Source organism: Anoplopoma fimbria, chromosome 2, assembly GCF_027596085.1.
Source record: "Anoplopoma fimbria isolate UVic2021 breed Golden Eagle Sablefish chromosome 2, Afim_UVic_2022, whole genome shotgun sequence".
Lineage (NCBI taxonomy): Eukaryota > Metazoa > Chordata > Actinopteri > Perciformes > Anoplopomatidae > Anoplopoma > Anoplopoma fimbria.
The window spans coordinates 29,300,741-29,324,755 of record NC_072450.1 but is presented as its reverse complement, the minus strand read 5'-3'; the positions used below and the strand labels follow the sequence as shown (position 1 = coordinate 29,324,755).

The 24,015-nt window shown below is 42.5% G+C and overlaps 1 protein-coding gene across 1 annotated transcript in view; it reads left to right on the top strand.

The window, feature by feature from the left end:
• Positions 1-21,604, top strand: part of mtss1lb (MTSS I-BAR domain containing 2b) — a 68,358-nt gene extending 46,754 nt beyond the window's left edge. The window contains exons 4-15 of the mRNA XM_054610777.1: positions 4,002-4,086; positions 4,866-4,957; positions 6,013-6,087; positions 9,958-10,115; positions 11,086-11,193; positions 11,351-11,448; positions 12,770-12,914; positions 13,055-13,129; positions 16,538-16,693; positions 17,206-17,388; positions 18,681-18,846; positions 20,621-21,604. Of these exons, the coding sequence (XP_054466752.1) occupies positions 4,002-4,086; positions 4,866-4,957; positions 6,013-6,087; positions 9,958-10,115; positions 11,086-11,193; positions 11,351-11,448; positions 12,770-12,914; positions 13,055-13,129; positions 16,538-16,693; positions 17,206-17,388; positions 18,681-18,846; positions 20,621-21,507 (2,228 nt within the window). The 3' untranslated portion in view covers positions 21,508-21,604. The remainder of the gene's footprint in view (positions 1-4,001; positions 4,087-4,865; positions 4,958-6,012; positions 6,088-9,957; positions 10,116-11,085; positions 11,194-11,350; positions 11,449-12,769; positions 12,915-13,054; positions 13,130-16,537; positions 16,694-17,205; positions 17,389-18,680; positions 18,847-20,620) is intronic.
• The last annotated feature ends 2,411 nt before the right edge of the window (positions 21,605-24,015 follow it).

Genomic DNA, 24,015 nt, shown 5'->3' with positions numbered 1-24,015 from the left:
AAGCAAAAAACTGTAATATGTTTTTGGGCAAAAGGAGGTCCCATAAGCTCTGCCCTTTTTCTTTGAACTTGACTTTCACATCCATCTCCCACTGAAAACAGAATGGATTATGAAGCTGCTTTAAATAGAAGGTTTTACGACTCTGTTTGGCTGTATACCCAATATAATTTATATTATTTTAGAAAGGCAACATTTAACACTGGATGCATGGGTGGCTATAGTTTACAATAATACTGTAGGTAAACTGGAATGATACTGGTGTTAAACATCCTTCTCTGGTTCTTTGAATTCAAAATGTATATCAAGTTAATAACAGTACCTGTCTACAGTGTCTGTGTCTTTTATTTATGAGGAGTGGGGGAAAAAATGTATATAGCAAATTCATAAGCAAATTTGCTATCTTTGTCCGCCTGCTTTTCGGTAGTGGGCAACAATAGAGCAGAGTTGGTGATAATTCTTTGTGGAGACCTCAGTATGTGTGATCAATATTTATTGTCCATTTTTTATATCATATTTTATTTAATTTGTGCAGCTGTAAGTAACAACAGTCACACAATGTAACAGTGATTTAGCCAAATGAATATGCACAAATGAAATTTAAAAAAAATAGGAATAGGAAGAAAGAGAAACTGTGCATACGTTTTGAATGAAACCAACTTCGGTCGGGAAAGTCTGGTTTTTTTGGCCATATTTCTTGCCAAATTATTATTTCAATGTCACCGATCTACAGTATCTCACTAATCAAAACCCTCTTAGACATACAGTACAACAGTATTAAACAAGGTTTACTTGTTTTGGTAATTTTGCAAGAAACAAGGCAGACTAAGCGTAGTTCAAAAGTTCATATAAGGTGCTAAAAGATGTTGAATTTGCAGAAGAAGCAAATCAGCACTCACTCACACACAAATATTCCCACACAGTAGCTGTATTCCAGATGTGAGTAGCGTGTGTTCTGTTGTTGATCTCCTATAGAGTCTGAGAGGAAAGGTTATAACAGACAAACAGGAAGAGGACCATCATAAATGTAGAGATCAAACACACACACACACACACACACACACACACACACACACACACACACACACACACACACACACACACACACACACACACACACACACACACACACACACTTGGCTGTAACTCCAGTCCCATGTTTCTCTCGCCAGCAGTGAGCTCATTAAAATGTGCGAAGTGACCCCTCTCGTTTTCATCCTCTCTCATCTCTCCCTCCAACTCGTCCTCTCTCATTTCTTTCCCAATAATTATTTTTCCTCCGACACACAATATCACACACTTCTCTCTCATCAGTTATGTGACTATTTGCTTCACTCTCTCCCCAAGAACCCTTTTATTGATCACACCGTCGAAGCACAGTTCAAAATACTGTTTAATTTGTACAACTTATCGGCATGCATGGTGTCAACTTGAAGCCTGTGTGTGTGTGTGTGTGTGTGTGTGTGTGTGTGTGTGTGTGTGTGTGTGTGTGTGTGTGTGTGTGTGTGTGTGTGTGTGTGTGTGTGTGTGTGTGTGTGTGTGTGCGAGTGCGTGTGTGAATGTGTGTGTTTGGGGGAGGGAGGCTCTGCTTTAATGAATGGTTGCCGGGTAGAACAGGAGGCGTGAGGGAGGAATTTGTTAATTATGAATGGAGCACTTCTCTCTGGATGTGAACAACACACAGTGTGGGTATGTGTGTATGTGTGTGTGTGAGAATGTGTGGTTTGGCATTTGTGAGTGTATGGGTATGTGGTAACATATGTGAGTATGTGCCTTATATGACTGGTTGCTGGTTTGCATCTACAGACTGGCAGGAAATGACACAATTAATATTAAAAGTGTTTAGGAGCAAGGCACTCTGGGTTGATGGGACCAGGGCAGGACCAGGCGGCAACCTCCGGTTCTGACGAGTGAAGCCAATGTGGAAGTATCTTGAACTTGCATTCTCTCTACTGACCAGCAGGGGGCGACTCCTCTGGTTACAAAAAAAACAAAACAAATTACAGCGTATTCTGAGATGGCAACAGCAAAATCATAGAGCCTGAGGCTTCAAAACTGAAGTCCACAAACCAATGGGGGACGTCACAATGACTACGTCCGCTTCTTATATACAGTCAATGGGCAGGACTCATTATTAAATCACATCTAATGTAGGAGGTAATGCAACTTTATCCAACACACGGCATATGAACCGTCACCCTGAACTACACTGTAATTAAATGTGCTTCATATTCGTTTGTGTTTTCTTTTGAAATATCACTTGGCTGGAGAACAACAGTCAGCCGGGAAGTGTGGCTCACATCAATATTTACATTTATCTGTGGCAGGGAGTTATGTTTATGTGTTTCGGGCGGTAAAAAAAATCTTTGTAACATATGTCGGCATCTCACATTAGTCACAGGACTCCGTTTGCCGATTGGCTCCTGGTACCAAAAGTTAAACTATCCCCAACTTTTAGTTTGGCTGCACATCGCGGCAGAATCAGAAGTCAGACGCTGTCGCAGCTTTCTTTAGCTATTCCTGCTGGTTACTGATTTGGTGCTAACCTCAGCATGCTAACATGCTCACAATGACAAAGCCAGTGTGCTATGTTTAGCAGGTGACATCTAACATGTTCCATCGTAGATTATCATGCTAACATTTGCTAATTAGAAGTAAAGTAAAGTTGAGGATGATGGTGTCATTATTTCTTTATATTTAATAAATACTTGGTTTCAAACAACCGTAATTGATCAGCTAATGCTACTACATGAAGCCACCGAAGCTCTAACGATCATTCCTGGGGGGACCCCTAAATGTTTGCACCAAACTTATTAACTTATTAACAATCCATTTTTTTAAGTTGTCAGGATAGTTTATTCCTAACCCAAAATGTTCACCTCATGGTGACAAAAGAGGGCATCAAAACTGAATAAGGTGATTCAGTCTGTTCATAAGTGGTGGACTGACCAACCATCCGACATTACCTATCACTAAAGTGTTACTAGTGCTGCTTTGTGTGTTGTGAACTTAGAGCTCTGACAAAAACAAGAAATCTTAACTCAAACACTTTGCAATTTAAAATTTGAATATTGTCAAAGAACTTCCTAATATTCACTCTGAAATCATTGGCTGAATCATTTTGGAGAAATTTCCATCCCCCATTTTCTTTTCAAGCACTGAATTTTTCAATTTATTGATGAAAATATTAATCTGGTGCATAACATTTTCCAATAACACCCGCCCCCCTTCTGCTCTCCCTGCGTTTTCCAGTGTAAGCCCGTCTAAGCCCCTTTGATAAACAGTGTCTCTTGAGGAAATCCCATTTGGCTGCTCTTTAATCTGAATTTTCCAGTGTGTACATTTCTGTGGCAGTGGTGATTATGGTATTCACGTGGCGCTGTATACTATATTAACCATACCTCTGCTGGAAAGTCTCTTAAGTACATAACATGAGAGTGAAGCTCTAATCCCATTTTGCTCTCCACCTGTGCTTCGGCAGCAGCGGCGAGCACCTTGTTTGGAAATTAGCGGTGTCTGCCATCAGTTAAACTGACTTTAACTCCGGGGTCAGCGTTTTCCACGTGGACCTACTGTGCCTTAAAATAGACTGCTGTTTACAGTTGCAGGTTAGCCGCATACGGAACTGGGTCCCTGAGAGTTTGGCTCTTGTACAAACACACACACACTCACGAGACACTACTTTATTTGGACGAAGCGGGGAGTGTGTGTGTGTAGTATCTACGGGAGTCAGATCGGGGTCTTGTGTAAATACTGGCTGAATGTAAAAGGATATCTGTTTGAAGAACACAATGCTTTACACCAGCATTTACATTACACAGAGCACTAATAGCTGTAATGCAAATATCGGTCACAGCTTCGTGTGGTTTCTGTGGTGCACAAAAGGGCCTTTGGTGGTAAATGTGCAATGAGACTTGTTGGTAACATCTGTATGTGTGTGTATGTGTGTGTGTGGGTGTGTGTGTGTCTTTCATCATATGAACCTGGCTGCTTTGTGTCTCCAGGGGCAACCAGGGACATCGGTTCAGCTCTGACCAGGATGTGCATGAGGCATCGCAGCATTGAAGCCAAGCTCCGCCAGTTTACCAAGTAAGATACATGTCTCGCTCATTTTCCCCTTCCTTCATCACCTCCGTCCTTTCCTTTTCCTTTGTTGACCTTACCCTGTAGCTCATCGGGGCTTTCCGTTAGTGTTATGATGCTCCCTATGAGAAGTTTTCTTCTCGGCTGCATGGATTCCATTAGAGAACATTGCTTTGTCTGAACATCTTGGAATGACTGTAAATGGATACAGCTATTGGCACACAACACAGACCACTCTGGAAACCTCACCCAGAGTCTGTCTCAACCACTGTTTGCCTTTCCCTTCATTCTCCATGCTCTTCTTATGACTTTTCCATGGCTCAAGCTATTACATTGATAGTGATGATAATGATGATGATGATGATCTATCACCATGGTTAATGACAGGGATCCCTTTGAAGGCTGAGTCAATCCAAAGGCTATTGTTTGTTTGTCTACAAGTGCACACGTTCCAATAAACCTACATTTACTGCAAATGTGTGCAATTGTATCACATATGTATGCATGTAAAGGGACAGGGGCAGTGTTCCAGATACTTAAATTACAAAGTGGAACAACTCGTGGAGGGAAGTATATGTTAGGATCTCATTCCAGAATGTCAATGGGGCTTGGTTTTTGGAACATGGGGGTCGCTACTGTTTACACAAAGTCAGTCTCTTGTCAACCACACAATGAACATTATGTCCTACCATTGAATTTTGAATGAAGTAAAGCAGTAGTTATTGGAGTCACGTCCAATCTGTTTTTTAATTTGATGTACCTTCCCTCTTAAATCTCTCCCACAGTGCTCTGATGGAGAGTCTGATCACTCCTCTCCAGGACAAGATTGAGGACTGGAAGAAGACAGCCAACCAGCTGGACAAGGATCATGCCAAAGGTACAAACGCATCGCAGGTTATGAAGATAATTCATAAAAACCTCTGCAGAATTAAGTTCTAGCCCCAGACATGGTGCCCGGCTGAAGTAGCTTTACAAGAAAAAGTAACAATGTTGCGAGGTGCGATGGTTGTTGATTACTGTGAAGGTGAAAAAAGCATTGGACGTCGCTACAAGTTCCAGTGACACGATGAAATCTAATACAGGAAACCCAATTTGATTAATATTCTCATGAGTTTGCAGGCCTAGACTTCTAATACTTTAGAATGAGAGAGGGTTTACGAGTTATCGCCTCAACAATCGCCATTACATGTAATCTACAATAAGTAATCTACCAGGTAACATGATACCATAAGTGAACAATGATGCGTATATCCGCCCTGTGATTCAGATTTGCTCAAAAAAGTAAAGGCTTCTTACTTCGCCCATGCTACGCCCTTCCACCAGGTTTCATGACAATCAGGGCCAGCTGTTTTTCAGCAGACAAACAAACCAACAATACCGATTATCTCCAGAGGCTGTAACAGTAACATAACGGCTAACTCATTCATCGGACAGTTCCCCATCACATGGGGAAATTAAATTACGCTGACCGACTGCAAGTCATGCTGCACCGTATTGATACCCTTGTTCTTATTTATGTTCTTTCTTACAAAGGGTGTTAAGAAATAAATCCTTTATTATGAGGATTATGAGTTAAGGTTGTAACTGTCTCATATATTTCATAAATAGTGACAAACAGGGAAGGACTGCTAAAGTACTTGATTGATAAGATCATAAATGTATTCATCACTTACAGATCACATAAAAAATGCTTTCTTGACAGTTTCCGCTACACCTCACTTGACACAAAGATATTGTTCAAAGCTGACTGTCCTCAATAAGGATCATTGTTCTCCTCTAATTTATGTTAAGTCTTTATCAGAGAGCTCTTGGTTTCATAGCTTCTGATAGCTTTTCCATTGAAGTTATATTAGAAATGTAAGTTGATGCGAATTCACACAGAGAGCTTTACATTCCCTGTTAGTAAAGCAGCCCTGTTCGTCCTGTTTCCAGAGTACAAGAGGTCACGCCACGAGATCAAGAAGAAGTCCTCTGACACCATGAAACTACAGAAGAAGGCTCGCAAAGGTAACAGTCAGCAGCTGAGCTCAAGCTCCCCGTTACATTTGACACAACAGACAGAAAGTCACATTGTAGAGGTCAAACAGTGTCTCTGCAAGCTCACAAAGATGACATCAATTCTACTAGAATCAGTGGTGTTCTGTGTAGCTCATGTTCAGGTGGTATCTCTGTGATCACTGTCATTAGTGATGCTGCTAGTGAATAGTAAATGAACACCAACAACTATATTACTTGGCTATAACTAGATCAAATGTTGATTTATGGTTTGGATGTTATTTGTATTAGTGATCATTAGAAAACAGACAAAAATACAGTGATTTTACTCACTGCACACACACACACACACACACACACACACACACACACACACACACACACACACACACACACACACACACACACACACACACACACACACACACACACACACACACACACACACACACACACACACACACACACACACACACACACACACAGAGAGACAATGTTGTCATTTGTCGAGATCAAGAACCAAAGGCTTCATTCAGTCTATGGCAAAATAATTGGTAGGTTTAGACTGCCATCTTGTGGTGCTGAAGTGTTTTGCAGGTCTGTTTCTCATTTGTCCTGAAACACTTCACTCAGTGATGCAGCAACCAATAATTAGTGCTTTCTTTTATGGAGCAGCTTCCACAGTTGCCGGGCAGATGGATGCATAAAAAGGAAATTTCAAAATGTCATTCTTTTTATTTATGTCATTTATCTTTTGTTAGTAAGACAACTCAATGACTCTGAGTACAAATGATGTACTTAGAATGGTTATTGGGTTTTTTTAAGAAATATTTGTAATACATGAAATGTGATACATACAATTAATGAAATAATTAAAGCAAAGCGTTTTTGGTAAAACTGACTTGGAAACAGTGCAGGGTCCTTTACCGTTATGTTTGTCAGTGACTGGTCGGCCCGTCGGTGCTGATGCTTGGTGGTGTTTTTATTTCTTTATTTGTTTTTTGGTTGCAGCAGTTAATTTGCTCTTTTGCTTGTACTAACCTTAACAATAAGTTCTGCTATGTCTGCCCTCTCCCCCCCTTTTCTCTCTCTGTCCCCCTCTTCCTCTCTTCTTATTTTGCTTCCTTTTTGCTGTCTCCCCTCGTCTCTCCCTCCCTGTGGTTTTGCCCCCTGTAATAGAGATCCAGGGTAAGTATCAGTCTACCGCTAGCTACAGCTCTGCTGCATCACTTCCTCTTTTTTTTACTCACGTTCTCATCCTTCTTCCGCGACTGCCAAACACGCATGTGTGTAGTTGAGCTCAACACAGTTTATCCAGCATGTTACTGAGGGCTTATTGCTACATTTGTGATACCCAGTGATCATGGAAAAGGTTTTTTTTTTTTACATGTTAGGGCATTATTTTATGGAATATGCAACAGTCATGAAAGTTGATTTCATAGACAAACCAACCTGGGGGCCCCTAAAGAAATAAGGTATTAGTTTGTGGTAACTTGAAAAAGATTGAGTTTTTAAAGGTGGATTTTATCCTCCTTAACAATGGAGGTGTTCAATCCCATACTGTTTTAGTTTAACCCTTAAAAACACAAGGCCATATTACACCTGTGTTACTTCCTTCATTTCATTCAGTAAAGCCCTCAGGTCATCTCTAGTCTAAGTAGCTGAAAAGTGTAAGTGTTCTTTTCTCAAGGCATGCAAGTTGCAGGTGACACTGTGTGTTCCTGTGTGGCCTCAGTCTTGGAACCCATCTTGCATTGGTCTGAGACTGAATTTGGAGTTTAAAGACTAAAGTGTACGTATGGGTTGTTTTTCAAGAGTAGCCAGTTACCAAGCTAATTTTTAAGCCAATAGAAAAGCTTAATAATTGTCACTTTGTTTACCTGCATTCAACCAGAGCCTGCTCGAACATGATTGGTCAATAATACTCAGGCTACAGAATTTCTTTTTAATAAATATAATTTTACATTTAAAGATTGTAATGTGCTATTGATGTGCATACAGCATTAAAACAATAATCAATTCACTTATTATACTACCACAAACTAATTGCCATATGTTGAACCTGTTAAACGTGCAGCTCTCGGGGCCCCCTGGGCTCCATCTAATGCACCAACATGTTTGGGGTTTCTTTCAAGCTGAGAGGGGCTTATGTAATAGATATCAAAATGGTCTTAAATATATTTCTATTTCGAAAGAAATATATGAAACCAGCTAGCCAGCTTTTTAAAAAAAAATAAAAGTAGTTGCAACACAGCAGTTCATAAAGAAGCTTCACACGTCAGTTTGTTTCCAGGTGACCGATCAGAGTTGAGCTTCTGTAGTCAGTTGGAGAAGTCGGAGTGGTGCAGTTTCACCCCCCCGACAAACGCATGATGTAATTTAACTTCTTCCATGATTCCTGCATGACTTCTACTATGAGCTTTGTAGTCACACGGCAGGTTGACGTTCTGCTGTCATGCCCCCCCCCCCCCCTTATCTCTCTTCTCCTGTCATTCCATCTCCGTTACTGCAGAGACTCTTGTGCATGCTGTAACACTACAAGGACTTATTTCATGTCTGGCTTTCCATCCATTGCATTTCACATTTTCTTACTTTTAACAGTAGATATCATTGAGGTTTTCTACGTCTCACCTTTAGTCATCAACGGGTCGCTGCGTGATAACAGCGAGTAGTGAAGTTTAAGGGCAGAAACACTTTATTGGTGTTTGGGCTCTGTGCTGTCATTACCTTGTTTTACATCTGATACGCTGGCAGAAAGGGGGAAATCACACACACACTCACACCTTATGATCAACTTACTATACACACATTTAGACCAAGTCTTAGCTGATACAGACATATGGAGTAATAGAATTGTTAGTATCCACAAGACTGAACTGTCTTCCTGTTGAATTTTACTGAAACGTCATGTCTGTGGTCCAAGCTACAAAAAAAACAGAGTATATAAATATACACAAACACTGTCATCATACTTCCAGAGCATTTTCAGAGCGTCTAATCCTGATTCTGAGGGGTTTACATTGGAGTTATACTTGAAAGCCCAGTGCGTCTCATACGCATGCTAAAGGATGTTGGTATCGGATGCTGAGGGACGTGACAAAGCGTTTGTATTTTACAAATCAAATCTGTTTAGTTTCTGAGGATAAAGGAGAGAAATATTACAGCCAATAAACCCAGCTTAATAAAGGATAAGATGTAGGTCATAAAGACACAGACACAGGGAGTGAGGTTTTAACAGGATGGGACATCTGAGGTGGAAGATGAGAGGGTGGATGCGCAGGTGTGTGTGAGATGATGAGCTGATTGCAGGCAGGTGTGTAGATGGACCGGGCCACAGGTTGATGGCAGGACCAAGACACACACACACACACACACACACACACACACACACACACACACACACACACACACACACACACACACACACACACCTGCGCACACGCAAAGACATTATGGGGACATGATAAGAAAAGAGGAGTGGGAAGACATGCTCTTTAGTATGCAGGACATTGTGTCATTAGGGTGGCTGCTGTCTGTCTAAAGATGTGCTTAATATAAAGCATGAAAATGTAATACCGAACCGAAACATCCGAGAAAGTGTTTTGCTCCCTCAGTCTCACCCAGAGGGTTGATGGGGCAGTGCATTATGGGAAGCAGGGGCTGGTAACAAGATATAGCCGATCTTCGTGTTAATGTTGTTCTTTTCCCCCACACACCTTTTCTTCTCTTTACAACACCGACACAATCTCCACCTCCATCTTTTCTCCACCTCTCCTCTTCCTTTCATACTTGACATGCTTCTTCTGACTTGCCCTTCTGACTCTCTTCCATCTCAAATGTGTCTTCTCTAACCCCCCTCCCCCCCCTTCACCCCCACCCCAGGGCGAGTGGACCTGCAGCCTCAGCTGGACAGCGCCATGCAGGACGTGACGGACATGTGTCTGCTGATGGAGGAGACGGAGAAGCAGGCGGTGCGCCGGGCCCTCGTGGAGGAGAGGGGTCGCTTCTGCACCGTCATCGGCTTCCTGCAGCCCGTTGTGGTGAGGGGGGGGAAACTTTCTGCAAAGCGTGGACCGTAGACTCTACATCTGCTGTTGCCCAGCAGCTCCACTGACTACAGTCCACGCTCGGTGCCTTTTATTCATTTGACTGGAGGGCTGTCGGCTGTGTGATCGCAAAAAATACCAAAAAAAAAAAGAGACACCATCACTGCACATGATTTCCACTGAGAGGCAGCATACTGCAAAGGAACTGACATAGAGGGATGTGACCGTATCAGATTAGAACTATTAATATCACAGTAAATTATTATGATATTGCATTAAGGTTAAATTACCCTTTTTGCCTCGGATTTTATTAAACCAAACATAAGTACAATAAGTCCAACACTAATATTATGTTATTTATTAGAATTTATTAATCATGAGGTACAACACAATACTGTGTATGTGGCTGAGAAATATGACTGAAATTAATATCACTAGAATATTATATCACAGAATATTTATATTATATCAAATCATATATATATATATATATATATATATATATATATATATATATATATATATATATATATATATATAGTGATATGGCAAATTTAGGGTAAAACTAAGTACTATTGTTTTTTACACAGTCTACTCACTGTCCCTTATTTGCAACATCATTTTAATTTCATTGTTCGATTTTAAGATTTGCCCTCTATGATGATTGACACATTGATCGTAGCTACCGTGCCCCGACGCCTCGTTTTAGCTGTCACAGGAAACCAGGAGAAACATGCTGTTGACCTGTAGGAATATCTGGCGCTTGACAAGTGACAGTCTAAGTGGTATTAAAATGACATTTAGGAAAAAGACAAAAGACATTTAGTAATGAGTCTGGTAAAACATCTCACCTCTGAATTATAGTACAGAGCTGGTTATTGTCTGATGTGTGTTTTGGACTTTGATTGTAGGACACCGAGGTCAGCGGGAAATAAGAGTCCTTGTTCTTTTTCCTTGTTGTTAGAACGGAGAGATCGCCATGCTGGGAGAGATCACCCACCTCCAGGCCATCATCGATGACCTCACTGTGCTGACGACCGATCCTCACAAACTGCCCCCAGCTAGTGAACAGGTTAAACACACACACACACACACACACACACACACACACACACACACACACACACACACACACACACACACACACACACACACACACACACACACGGATCACAAAAAAGACAGAAGAAAGAAATAAACTAATCAAACTCTCTCTCTCTCTCTCTCAGGTGATTAAGGATCTGAAGGGGTCCGACTACAGCTGGTCCTATCAGACCCCTCCTTCGTCCCCGAGCAGCTCCTGCTCCCGCAAGAGCAGCATGTGCAGGTGCTGTCACACAAACACGCGCACACACACACACACACACACACACACACACACACACACACACACACACACACACACACACACACACACACACACACACACACACAAATGTGAGCAACACCCTACACCCGCTCTGCAGGGTGCTTTTCAGTGATTTTAAGAAAGAGGAGCCTTCACTGATGTTTTCTGTTTCACTGTGACTGTTCAGTCGTCTGTCTGTGTTCAGTCCATCATTACTGTTTGTCAGTTTAGTGCGACCTCCTGATAAACGAACCACAAGCCTTCAGACACAGACACATTCTGTAGAACTATGTGGATTTTCTACATGAACAGCTAAACATATTGAATTTTAGTTGCAAATGCATCCAATACTCACATTCAGAATCTTTAAAAAGCTAAATGAATACTACAAGAATCAGACCGTAAACTAGGAATGTATTTTCTGTAGGTCTTTTTAAAAAGCATCACTCCCCGTCAGTGTTTGCATGTAGCAGCAGTCGCCCTCAAGGCGCCGCTCTAAAGCATGTGAGATCACAGCCTCTAGCCTGCAGTGTTTTGTGTGTGTGTGCGTGTTTGGGTGTGTGTGCCTCATAAGCTTACACACTCTCTGTCTCCCCCTCCTCCCCACCCACCTTTTACCCCCCCCCCCTTTGCCCTTACCACATCTGCCATTCTCTGTGCTTGCTTCTTTCTCCACTTGTCTGTCTTTCATTCCTTTTTGTTGCGTCTTGTTTGTGTTCACGTGACTTGCCCTCTCATTCTCGGTCACGTGACTTGCCCTCTTTCTCTTGGTTTCTTTGGTTACCTGGATTCCTTTCTCTTTCTTCGGGGTTTTCCTCTTTTTAACTGTGACTCTTTTGTGACTTTGATGTGTCTGCTGAACCAACAACTTGCTGTGAACTACTCCTGAACCTCGCCTCACCACATAAACCTCATCACACAACCCCTCCATCATCCTCCAATCATCAACCTCATCACCTTCGCCAAAAATCAACCCCCCCATCTCCAAATTTTGTTTTCAACTCTGTCCTCCTAAACGGACCCAACACTTTTTACACGTCCCTGTAATCATGCTCCATCCACCCTCATTACTGATGGCAAACGTCACCTTCATCCTCCCCTCACGCTCCTCCATCCCCCCCCACCCCCCCCCCCGCTCCTCTGCACCTTCCCTCCCCCTGCAGCAGTGTCAACAGCGCCCACAGTAGCGCCTCCCGTTCATCGGGGGAGGCTGCGGCGGTGTTGGCGGAGGTGGTGGAGGCTCGCAGCCCCACTCACCAACCTCCTCCTCCTCATCCTCCTCCTATCGCTACCGCAGCAGCCTGCCGCATCAGCCGCTGCCACCAGGGGGCATCGCCGCCCACCGCCTCAGCAGCGTCTCCTCCCACGATTCGGGCTTCGTGTCCCAGGATGCCAACATCTACTCCAAGCCCCCCTCGCCTATGCCCTCTGACATCACTAGCCAGGTAATTCACTGGTATTTTTTAGCATGTTTAAAAGAAAAAAGAGAGGATGTATAAGCTTTGGAGACATGGTGCTCACACGGACAAACACATGGACTCTTGATCATATTTTCGTTTGTGTTTTTTCTGTTTTCCCGCTGTAGAAGTCCTCCAGCTCCGCATCGTCAGAGGCCTCAGAAACATGCCAGTCAGTCAGTGAATGCAGCTCCCCCACCACTGTAAGTACTCTCATTCATACTGTACAATAAGCAGTCCTATAGGCAGCGTAGCACTTAAACCACTAAACAGTTTCAATAATTGAAAGTGTGGCACAAACAGAAGAAGTGCTTCATCATGCAGAAATCCTGTAATCTGTGCACATACTGCCCATATTTACCAGCCTTCTCTGAAGGGAGTGTGTCCTAAACTCGTTAATGCTGTGTTTATGCATATGTGGCATACAGTGGCTGCGTTTTTTTCAGGCAATAAGATCCTTAAAGACAAATATGTCCCAACTGAAACATATTTAAACCCCAATGTTTGATCCATCGGAAATCACAGCATGACTCATGCATTCTATTAGGCTTTCAACCTGTAGCGTGCTGGCTTCAAAATTGTAGAATTTACTATTTTCCACTAGATTGAGTCATTTTCTCATGTTTGCCATATGGGGCAAATACATGCTTCTCTTCTCCTGGTTTCCACTAGCATTGCTGCTGTATTATGGAGCACTGCATTGTTTGATGCAATGTATCAAAATCAATGTTGCTGGGAATCCCTCTTGCCTTTAGTATACATAAAATAATGAAACATATTTTTTTTTAATAAAACAGTGCCATTATTTAAACAAACTAGCATTTAAAGGATTACAATTCTGAAAATGAATGACTATTTGGTGCTGTAGTGATGATAGAGACTGAAGTTGATTAAAAGATTTAGGTGAAAGTGGAAAACAACGTAAATACATTGTTTTATGACATTTTTGTGACATCCAGGCACCTTTTTTTTAAAGCAAGGCACAAGGTTATGTTTTGGCCAAACTCAACACAGGAATTTCCCTTGGGCAACTAAGGTAAATAAATTATTCGCGAGGAGACAATCGGCTCTGTTGCAGCCACACAATGGGACAGTAAGTTTTTTTTATTCCTCCATCCATACAAAGTTTAAACCCTCTGATGTCGTTGCCTCGGTCAGAGGACATTCTGCCATCTGTTCCGCAACAAGTTTTCTCACCAACCCAAATTGGTCTCTAAGTGATTTCAGAAATCCATTAAAACAGCTTGCAGTTATAATTTCACTCAACAACCTTTCAACAATTATTTTCACTGAAACAGTTCCATTCTTTCCAATACTGTTTTCTGGTGGCTGAACCTTCATTTTTTGGTGAAAGAGGGGGACTATTGTTCAAACAACTGTGATGATTGTGGTAGTATAAAAATCATTATAGGACAAAACCACACCACACATGCTGTTTAAAATGATCAGGTGCGTTCACCAAGGTAGCAGGAGTTTTGTGTAAAGAGTTTGATGGATTTTTGAAAAACAGTGGGAGACATCTGGATAGTTAGGCCAACCTGCAGCAGAACAGACAGTAGCAGCTCTCTCTGTGGGCTGAATGGACTCTCCAGCAGAGAATGCTTTGTGGTGGTACAATATCAAGCACCATCAAATCAACCGCCATCAACCTGCCAAACAACAATGAGTAAAAAAACGCTCCCCCGACATCAGGTTTTTGTTGAATAAATGCATTTCCATGCTTTCCTCAATAAACAGTATGTTATTGAGGGAATTAAACTCAAAGGACTATTTCTTTTTACCTACTTATGTTTTATATATTGCTGTATTTTGGTGGCTCGCTGCAGCGGAGTGTCACCGGCAATTCAGCAAAACTTACAATTTAGCCCCCCCACTCCCCAACTAAGATCAGGTCAACAGAAAAAGTATGAGCAGAACGCTTGTATTCTGTGCTGTTTTCACCACTTCAGCTGGTGCAGGCCCACTCACATAAACCTCTCCAAAATCACAGATTCCTTTTATTTATGCTCGAGAGCTTGTCTCTCTCCTTTTTCATTATGCATCATTTGACCAGCACGCACATCTGTCTGCAGCGTGAATACAAATCCAATGATGCTCGCGAGGCAGACTAAATATTCATGTCGGATTTTTTAAGCAGCATCTGTCATCCGCAACAGCTTGCATGTATGACGGCCTTCTCTTTCAGTTGATTAACGCCTTTACAACCATCTGATGGCAGTGAGTGTGTGATACATCTCCAATTTGGGGTGGCGTGCATTCTGGAGATGGATTGTTCGCTCCACATCCACTGGTTACCTTGATAACATCAAGATAGCTTCTGTTCTTCTGATAAAACTTATGTTCTCCATGAAACTTATGTTCTCCTCTGCACATATCTCACATTATCTTGGTATTTTAAGTACTCTTAAAATAATTGAAACACACCATATCAGTTTCAACAACCACCGTCCCGCTGTAGAGCGAAAGTTTAATATCTGTATCTGTGTAAACAGGTCTTAAACAGTCTTGGTAGTATTGGTAGTATTACCAAGTCTAACTGAGTGTAACCGTTTACAGCTACGTTTGGTAATGTTGAGAAATGAGCAAAAATGCAATAGATTGAAAAAACAAATCAAAAACAGCCCAGTGTTGCCATCTCTTTCCAAATTAAAGTAGCTTGCAGAAGTAGCACTAAAAGTCTCTAAATCTAGCGAGAGAGTCACCGAGTCAGCAACACTGACAGCCCGTCCCTGCAGGCCTACAGTCTCCAAGTAATTATCATTAATAGCCAAATACTCTGATGATAAAGCATAAATTGAATCATCTTGTTTCACGTCCATTTCTTTTTGAAAGTAGAATTGGCTCATTGCTGCCCCCTGTGGCTGATAGGAAGAAAGAAACACTTAAAATGACTGTAGCTGCAGAAGGTCAGTACTCAGTCCTCAGGGGGACAGCAATGAGACGAAGAACGAAGTGAAGAACACGCAGCACCCAAAAACTTGGAGACAAAGGTGAAACGTATGCTTTGTCAGAGTTTACAAGCATAGTGTCAGTCTTACAAGAGAAAACACTTACAGGATGAAGGTTAACTTCCCACCTTTGATAAAGAGCAGTGCACAGATGCTTCTCTAAGATTTTCTTTAGGGACAATCCAAGCATGACTTTTTGACTTTGGATCCAAAACAGTGCTCCACCAATATTAAAACTGTTTTATAAGCACATTAAAAAAAGTTTTTTTTTATCATGTTACCATCATCTAATTCTGTGCTACAATGATGCAGAATTACTGAAGAAAATGTCTATAAATAAAAAGGCGTCGGATTATTTAAATGCATGCTGCTTTAACACATCCCATTGCCTTCCTAACAGATATGTATATTGTAGCTGTGTAATGTAGGCTCTCTAGAAATCACTGACTTAGCAGCCATTAGTTGTATGTTCGGACCTTTTCTATTCTAAATCTGATGCTGATCTCTTCCTGCTGCTCAGTTTCACACTGATACGTGGTGTGTGAGTGTGTATTGTGCAGTAGGTGTGGATCCTCCACCCCAGCCGGCTGCCTCTGTCTCTGTGTCCCTCTGTCTCTGTCTTTGTCTTCCTCTGACGACGTGACTGTGTCTCTCATCCCGCAGTTTGGCTCGTCCTTCGCTACCTTCCGCCCCGCTCTCTCTCACTCTGGCTCCTCCAGGCCTCTCTCTGTCATTCTTCCTGTTCCTGAGTCCCCACACTATAACTGCCCCCCCGGATCCAGCTCCTCCTCTCCCACATCAAAGGTTCCTATCTGGAAGGTTTGTTTCTCCATTCGCTTCCATTTCTTCAGTTGCACCTTTTCCCTTCTGTTTCTGTTTTTAATACATTTCAGTCAATGCACGGGGTTTGTTTTAGTTTCATTTTCGACACCTGATTAATTCATCACCACATTGCCTCACTTCCTTAAAGTGTTCATCCCCACCTGCTGTGTGTGCATGCATTCTGTTATTTTTCATTTTTTTCGGCCTCCCCTTGCTCACTCACTGGTTTTGCAATCTACTGGAGATTGGCCAAAACTCAGCAGGATGTGGAGAGCTGACCAATCGAACTCATCAACATAAACACATTCAAACGCTCCAAAAGGCCCCCTGCCCACACACACCCACGCACACACACTCTCTTCCATGCAACCCACGCACAATCCCACCCCGTAAAGGCCCCCTCTCTCTGCACTCAGATGAAGGGCTTCAAACTGCTGGATAGTGGACAAGTCTCTCCTGCTAATCCCACCTGGCTGCTTCCTGTTTATTAATTTGACTCGCCCCTTCAGGATTGGTCCAAAGCAGGTCAGTATGAGCAGCCGGTGGCGGCGGCGGCAGTTCAGAGGAGGAAGGAACCCCTGGATAGACTGAGGGAGAACGAGATGTCGCCGAGCTCCCAGGGGTATGCCGGGCCGTCCCACCCCGATGACGCACAGAGACACAGGATGACCCCGGCAAACATCGCTGCCAAGGTAACGGCGACAAGCAGCCCGGAGATAAAGGGGAACTACAGTAGAACAACACTAAAAATTGGATTAGGACAGGCATGTGGAAGGATATTGGAACATTTGTACGGCCTATAAGTAGCCATGCTAGGATTTGGGGGTCAATCAGCTGCAACAGCAGAGCATCTGTACATTGAGTTTGAAAAGCTGCCCAGTCAGATCTGCCATATGCTATAAAGTTAATACAGAAAATACAAATATGTGCTTATGGTCCCCCCTTCACTCACTGGTGTTCTTTGAAGGGGAAATAAAAAAGAAAAAGAAAAGAAAATTGGTAGGGTGCGATAAATAAAAAATATGAAATACAGTCGAGAACATTATAAAAATACATGTACAGGTATCAGCACACTTGCCTCCCCTGGGTTTGACCCACAATGAATCCAAACCAATTAGTAGTGGTAATTCCACCTGCCTGTGTTAAGATGAACCCATGCATAAATACAAGCACATATAAGACCACTCAGGGTAGGTTACCAGGTTACTTTGCTTACCACCAGAGACAACATGGGAGATGTACAGTAATGTGTCTCAACATTAAAAGTGATTGTAAACAGACAAAGGTTGGTTGAAAACATTATATCCAGTTAGTTAACTACGTAAATAACAGAGGCTGATGAAATAAAGAGCAGCAATTACAACATGTGAACTCACCTATATAAAAAAAAAAAAAATTGTCTTTTTTTTGTCTTTGGAACTTTGATAGAGTCTGAATTTTAATAAATTCAGTAAATTATTATGATACATTTATTCATATAAGATTGAAATGGATGGAGTTCCTACAGCATTAGAGCATTTGTTGAGTTTCAGCCGCCATTACGTTTTTTACTGTGGAGAGTGTGATCTGTGAACTGTGAATTATTAGCACAGGCATTGCCTTCACTCATCTATATCTGAGCTCATTGAAGCTCATCACATTTCTTACTTATCCCACATATGATAAGAGATAAGATAAGATAAGATAATCCTTTATTAGTCCCGCAGCGGGGAAATTTGCAGGCTTACAGCAGCGTAGAGTAAAGTGCACACAAGAGACATAGTAGAAGAAGACAAGATAAATAAGCAATAAAAAAACCCAGTAGAAAAACAACAATAACTGAAAGTAACAAAAAAAACACAATTTAAAGGAAAAAGCTCACAGGTGAGCAGGAGCTGCTGTAAGAGGCAGCCACTCGCGCGGCGCCATCAGACAAAAGGTTGAGAAGTTGGAATATAGTTTTTTAAACATCTTACCAACGCGGCCTCGCTCTGTCCGTCTTCAGCATGGGGAGGAGGTGTCTCCAGCAGCCAGCGACCTGGCCATGGTGCTGACCAGAGGACTGAGTATGGAGCAGCAGAAAAGCAACAGAGACTCCCTGCAGTACTCCAGTGGCTACAGCACAGAGACCACAACCCCATCCTGCTCCGAGGACACCATTCCTTCGCAAGGTGAAACTCTAATCAGCTATCCGCCTTTTTATTAACTTCGAGTGTTCACCCATAATTATTTGGAGAAACCGGGTTTCTTCCTCCGGTTGTTTAATTGTTGTTGTTGCTGCGTTAGTTGTGTTTCAATGTAAGTAAGCCAAAGGAAGGAGGAAAAAATCAACTGTTTTTGAACAAACACAATAGGCTACAGCATAGTTTGGTCACAAGTCCTAGGCTACAAATGGCTCTAATTTTGCCAGTAGAAGAAGCAGAAACAACCAAGTCACCTTGGCCTTCTAACCCATCAACGATGAACAAATGAAGAGATGTCTTCAGGAAGTTGTAATATTTGTCTAATTGTATTGTTCTTTAATGTCAGCTAATATTGGCCATGTTTCATGCCGTCCAGAGACAAAGACAAGCATTTACATTTGTACTTTTGAGCACTCTTGTGAGTTAAATGCTCGCTATGTCGGAATGTATTCAGCAAAGACGTTTCCATATCCCATTTAGCTCATTAACTTTTTTACAACAAAAGCAAAAACCACAGTGAGCGTAAACATTTTTATTTAAAAGTTTTGTGAAAAGAAACACTTTATATTTCTGAAGGCAGAAGTAGAGCCAGAATGTCAATCAAGCTAAACGTACGGCGTGGGTGATGCTGTGGAAGATTCATGTAGTCATGCAGCAGTTATCCTGTGGAATGTTTACATTCACCCAAATGTGTCTTAGAAATTTACTTTAGCCTTTATTGCCATATGTTTATGCTTAACAGTAATGTCAACAGTGGAGATCTGACAAAGATAATAAAAAGTTCATCATTGCAAGTGAAAAATGCAGAGGTCAGTGGAAAAAGCAACCCGGTCCCTCTCCCAGAGTGTCAGGTTCCAGCGTGGTCAGTGCCCCTTGGCTTCTGATACGGACGCCATCTGCGTCACTATTAGACTAACTGAGTAGTTTCAATAGCGAGAGGAGGGAGAGGTCAGACAAACTTGTATACCCAGACTTACACCCAGGAGACCGCAGTTCATGTCCAGTGTGAAACCAAGTCAACGTTTACTTATTCTACCCTAGGTTGTTAAGGACTTTACAGACTTTAGTAGAGCCGGTTTAGCTTAGTTATTTTACACAAACAAACAAATGTCTTTTTTTTAAACCCAAACCACCAAAGGTTTCGTTGCCTTAACCTAACCACACAGTTTCATTGTCTAAGTAAACCTAAAAACCAGGTAAAGCTACGAAGAAAGTTTGTTATAAGTGGAAGCTTGAAAAGCTGTTCCTGAGTTATCATTTGTCATGGCAGCACGCATTGACTTCTGAGGAGACATGTAAATACTCTACTTCTCTTTATAATGTAACAGTAACTAATTTTTTTTATATCTCCTTTCCACATTCATCATCTTATGTTTTGCAAAATATCAGGAAGGCCAACCTGTCAAAGGATGATATTATAAATTATTTTGAAAGTATCTTTTTAAAAATATAAATATTTAGCTCTGCCGAATTACCAAAGTCAAACAAAGTTAATCATTCAAGCAGCTTCCACAGTATATGAGAGTTCTTACAGTTACCTTGACAACAGCTTAGAGATGACAATAATAAGATAATTAAAAAATATTAGACGTGTTCGTGCAACACAATGCTGGCTGTCAGTTTTTGGCTTACGCCATCCAAATGCAGTTTATATCCCTGTGTTGATCTAATAACTCGACAACTGTACAGTTTCTTTTGTCTCTTTCATTTGATAGAAATTCTCTCCTCAAACACTCAACAGTCTCTTTCCCCTCCATATTAGGTTCAGATTATGACTGCTACTCAGTGAACGGTGATGCTGAAGGACCAGATGGACAGACAGAGTTTGACAAGTCCTCCACCATTCCTCGACACTCTAACATCGCCCAGAACTACCGGCGCATGATCCAGACCAAGAGGCCAGCCAGCACAGCCGGCCTACCCAGTGGGGTTCTTGGTCCTGGGGGTCATGGCATACCAGGACAACCCGGGGGACCTGGTGGAGGTGGAGCAGGTACTCCAGGCACCGCCACAATCCGCCGAACCCCGTCTACCAAACCGGGCGTGAGGCGTACGCTGTCCAGTGCGGGACCTATCCCCATCCGACCCCCCATCGTGCCCGTAAAGACACCCACAGTTCCCGGAGACTCGCATTCACCTGGCGCAGCTGGTGGCGGGTACGCAGGTGGAGGGCACTCGGGCGGTGTGCCGGTGCGCGTGGGCAGTGAGGAGTGTGTGTTCTTTACCGGAGTCGAGGATGGGCAGGGAGCGCTTGATTATGTAAAGGCATCACCGAAGCGCCTCAGCCTGCCTAACACCGCCTGGGGATCGGGGGCGGCGTTGGAGGTCTACGCCCAGCAGCATGGAGGCCTTGCAATAGGATCTGGCTCAGGAGCCGGATCAGAGGAGGATCAAATGATAGCGGCCAATCGGCACAGCCTAGTGGAGAAGATTGGCGAGTTGGTAGCCAGCGCGCACGCCCTCGGAGAGGGGCAGTTTCCTTTTCCCGCTCTCCCAGATGACCCAGCTCTGCCGCCAACCGGACCCTCCAACGCTCCGTTGGGGACAGAAGGGGCAGAAGGGTCCGGTGACATGTTGACCACCATTAGGAGAGGAGTCCGCCTCCGCAAGACCGTCTCCAATGACCGCTCGGCGCCGCGCATCTTGTGATTGGAGGACAAGAAACGAGAGGATGATACATGTCAGCCAGTAGGGAGTCAGGTGTTGGTGTGGTGCAACCCAACCGCCTAGTACATACACAGACACTTAACTATGTAGGGAAAGCTATAATATAACAGAAGATGAATGAAAACAAACACAAAAAATAAGTTTAAAGACACCATTAGAGTAAATGATATATAATATAATGATAATAATAATAACATTAATAATGTTAACTCATGCTGACAATTACAAGTGACATACTGAATATTGACAGGCTCCTAGCAGGCCACTATAACTAGTGTGTGTTGGACGCATGTTTGTCTTCTCTACACCTTCACCCAGGGACGAAAAGACTCGCAGGAAAAACAGCTAAAAAAAGAAAAGGCAAAAGAAAGAGAGGAAGACTGGGATCCGTTTGTCGACTTACACCCTTCCCCATCCTCTTCCCCAACTAACCCGGCTGTCTAATCACAGATGAAAGACTGAGGACTGAAGGAGGGTGCTGTGGGGGCGAGAAAGAGAGAGGGGGGGGTCAGAATGCCATGTGACCGTCTGGATTAGAAACCCGGCTGTTTTAGCAGCAACATACTGTACTTATTAGTCCACTGAACTGAAGCTTTGGTATTAGCACGGGGAGCTAACAAGCCAGAGGTTTCCTCTGGTTCATCCTATTGTTAAAAAAAAAAAAAAAAAAAAAAAAAAAAAAGAATACTGTTGGCATTGAACCGTGCTAGTGCCCCCTTCCCCTCTCTCTGTGTGTTTGTGTGCAGTGTGTGTGTTGATTCATGTGTATGCGTGTGAAAAAGTAAGTCTGCGTGTGAAAATGTGATTGATTGTGTGTGTGCGAGGGGGGGGGCGGGTAGCTCTGCTGCAGGACAGCTGGTCACCCAACGAGGGCAGGGCTTTTTTTTTCCTGTGTGTCGTACGTGTGTTTTCTTGTTCCTATCGTGACGTCATTTACCTTGTTACAACCGATCGGGAAGTTACGAGAAGTAACCCAGGCGCATAGATATATTCATATATATTTTCTAGAACCAGAGAGACAATGTTGAATCAGAAATGGAGCAATAAATGTGTTTTATTTTCTTGTTTCCGAGAGGAGGATCGATGGGGGACCGCAAGGTTCTCCTCTGTCACATTCAGGCAATCATCAGGAATGCTAAATTACACATCGACTGTGAATTCATGCCTCGCCGTTTTTTTGGCGTGTGTCTCTCTCCCTGTCCCTGTTTCTTTCTGGTGGAGGAAATGGATTACAAAAATGCTGAATAAATAACTGTAAAGCACTTTGGTAGGTAATACAGTATGTACAACAGCCAATGGGTGTCACGGTTGTCAAACTGAATGAAAGGGAGCGTGAAAGTGAGAGAGACGGTTGCCAATAAGGGGGAAGTAAATTATTGAATTCGTAGAAGAGGTAGAAGACAGGGAAGGACAAAGAGGAAGTGATGAAGACTGGTTGAATTGGAGTGATTGGTCAAATGAGAGAAGGGAAAAGAAAGTAGAGCAAAGATATTTATCTGAAAATGGAATGGACATCTTAAAGATTCTACAAGCTTTGGATTGAGAACAGTACTGAAGCTTGTCATCATGTTGTTGCACTTGTATCTGAACACATAATGCAAAAAAAAAAATTACACTGTACAGAAAGGTCAGACTACTATAGATATATGCTTTAAATGGTTGGTTGACCCAAGTGACAAACTCAGTAGCCATGCAAACAGTTTAGGTTTTATGTGTCTCTGAGATTCACCGCCATTGTGTTGGGGTAAAGGCAGAAATCTTAAATCCTGGACAGATAAAACCAAAACTATCAACGCGCCTAGATATTGTACGGATACAATGTGGGAGAAAAATGTTTTGGGTTCAACCATACTTAAGCATTCATTGACAATAGACTTTAAATATATTTGCACATGTAGATTATGTTTGTTGGATATGCATTTGAAAGGCATACATTTGCTGTGGCGTGTTCAACAGTGATGGCTGTTGGACTGGCAATGTCCAAAAATACTTTCATGTTGAAGTGCAAATACACATCAGCACGCCCGCTCAACTGCAGATATAGTGTCACCTATAAATATTGTATATTTTTGCATTATGGGAAACCTTGAACATAGCTGAATTTTGTCTCAGATTGGCTCCCGTTAAAACCTTCATTCTTAACAAAAAATGTCATTTAAAAGGACACCATTCATGAACCTAGTACAGAGGATTATAGTTGCGATAATGTTACCATAAGAGGCAAAAGCATGAAGAGAACACGCGTACAGTTCGTTGCTTAGCCTTGGGCAGTTAGCTGCTAGCTTGCTAGCAAAGAGTAGCTTTGTCTGTTTCCAGGGCTTCAGTTGGGGATATGACTTCTCTGAAGTAATGTAACCAACTGCTGTTGCTGTTGAGTAACTGATTACATTCTATGAGTAACTTGCACAACACTGGTTTCTAATTAGCGGTGTCCCCTGAAACGTAAAAATGTTAAACTTTGACATGACAAAGAAGCAGGAGGGTTTGAAT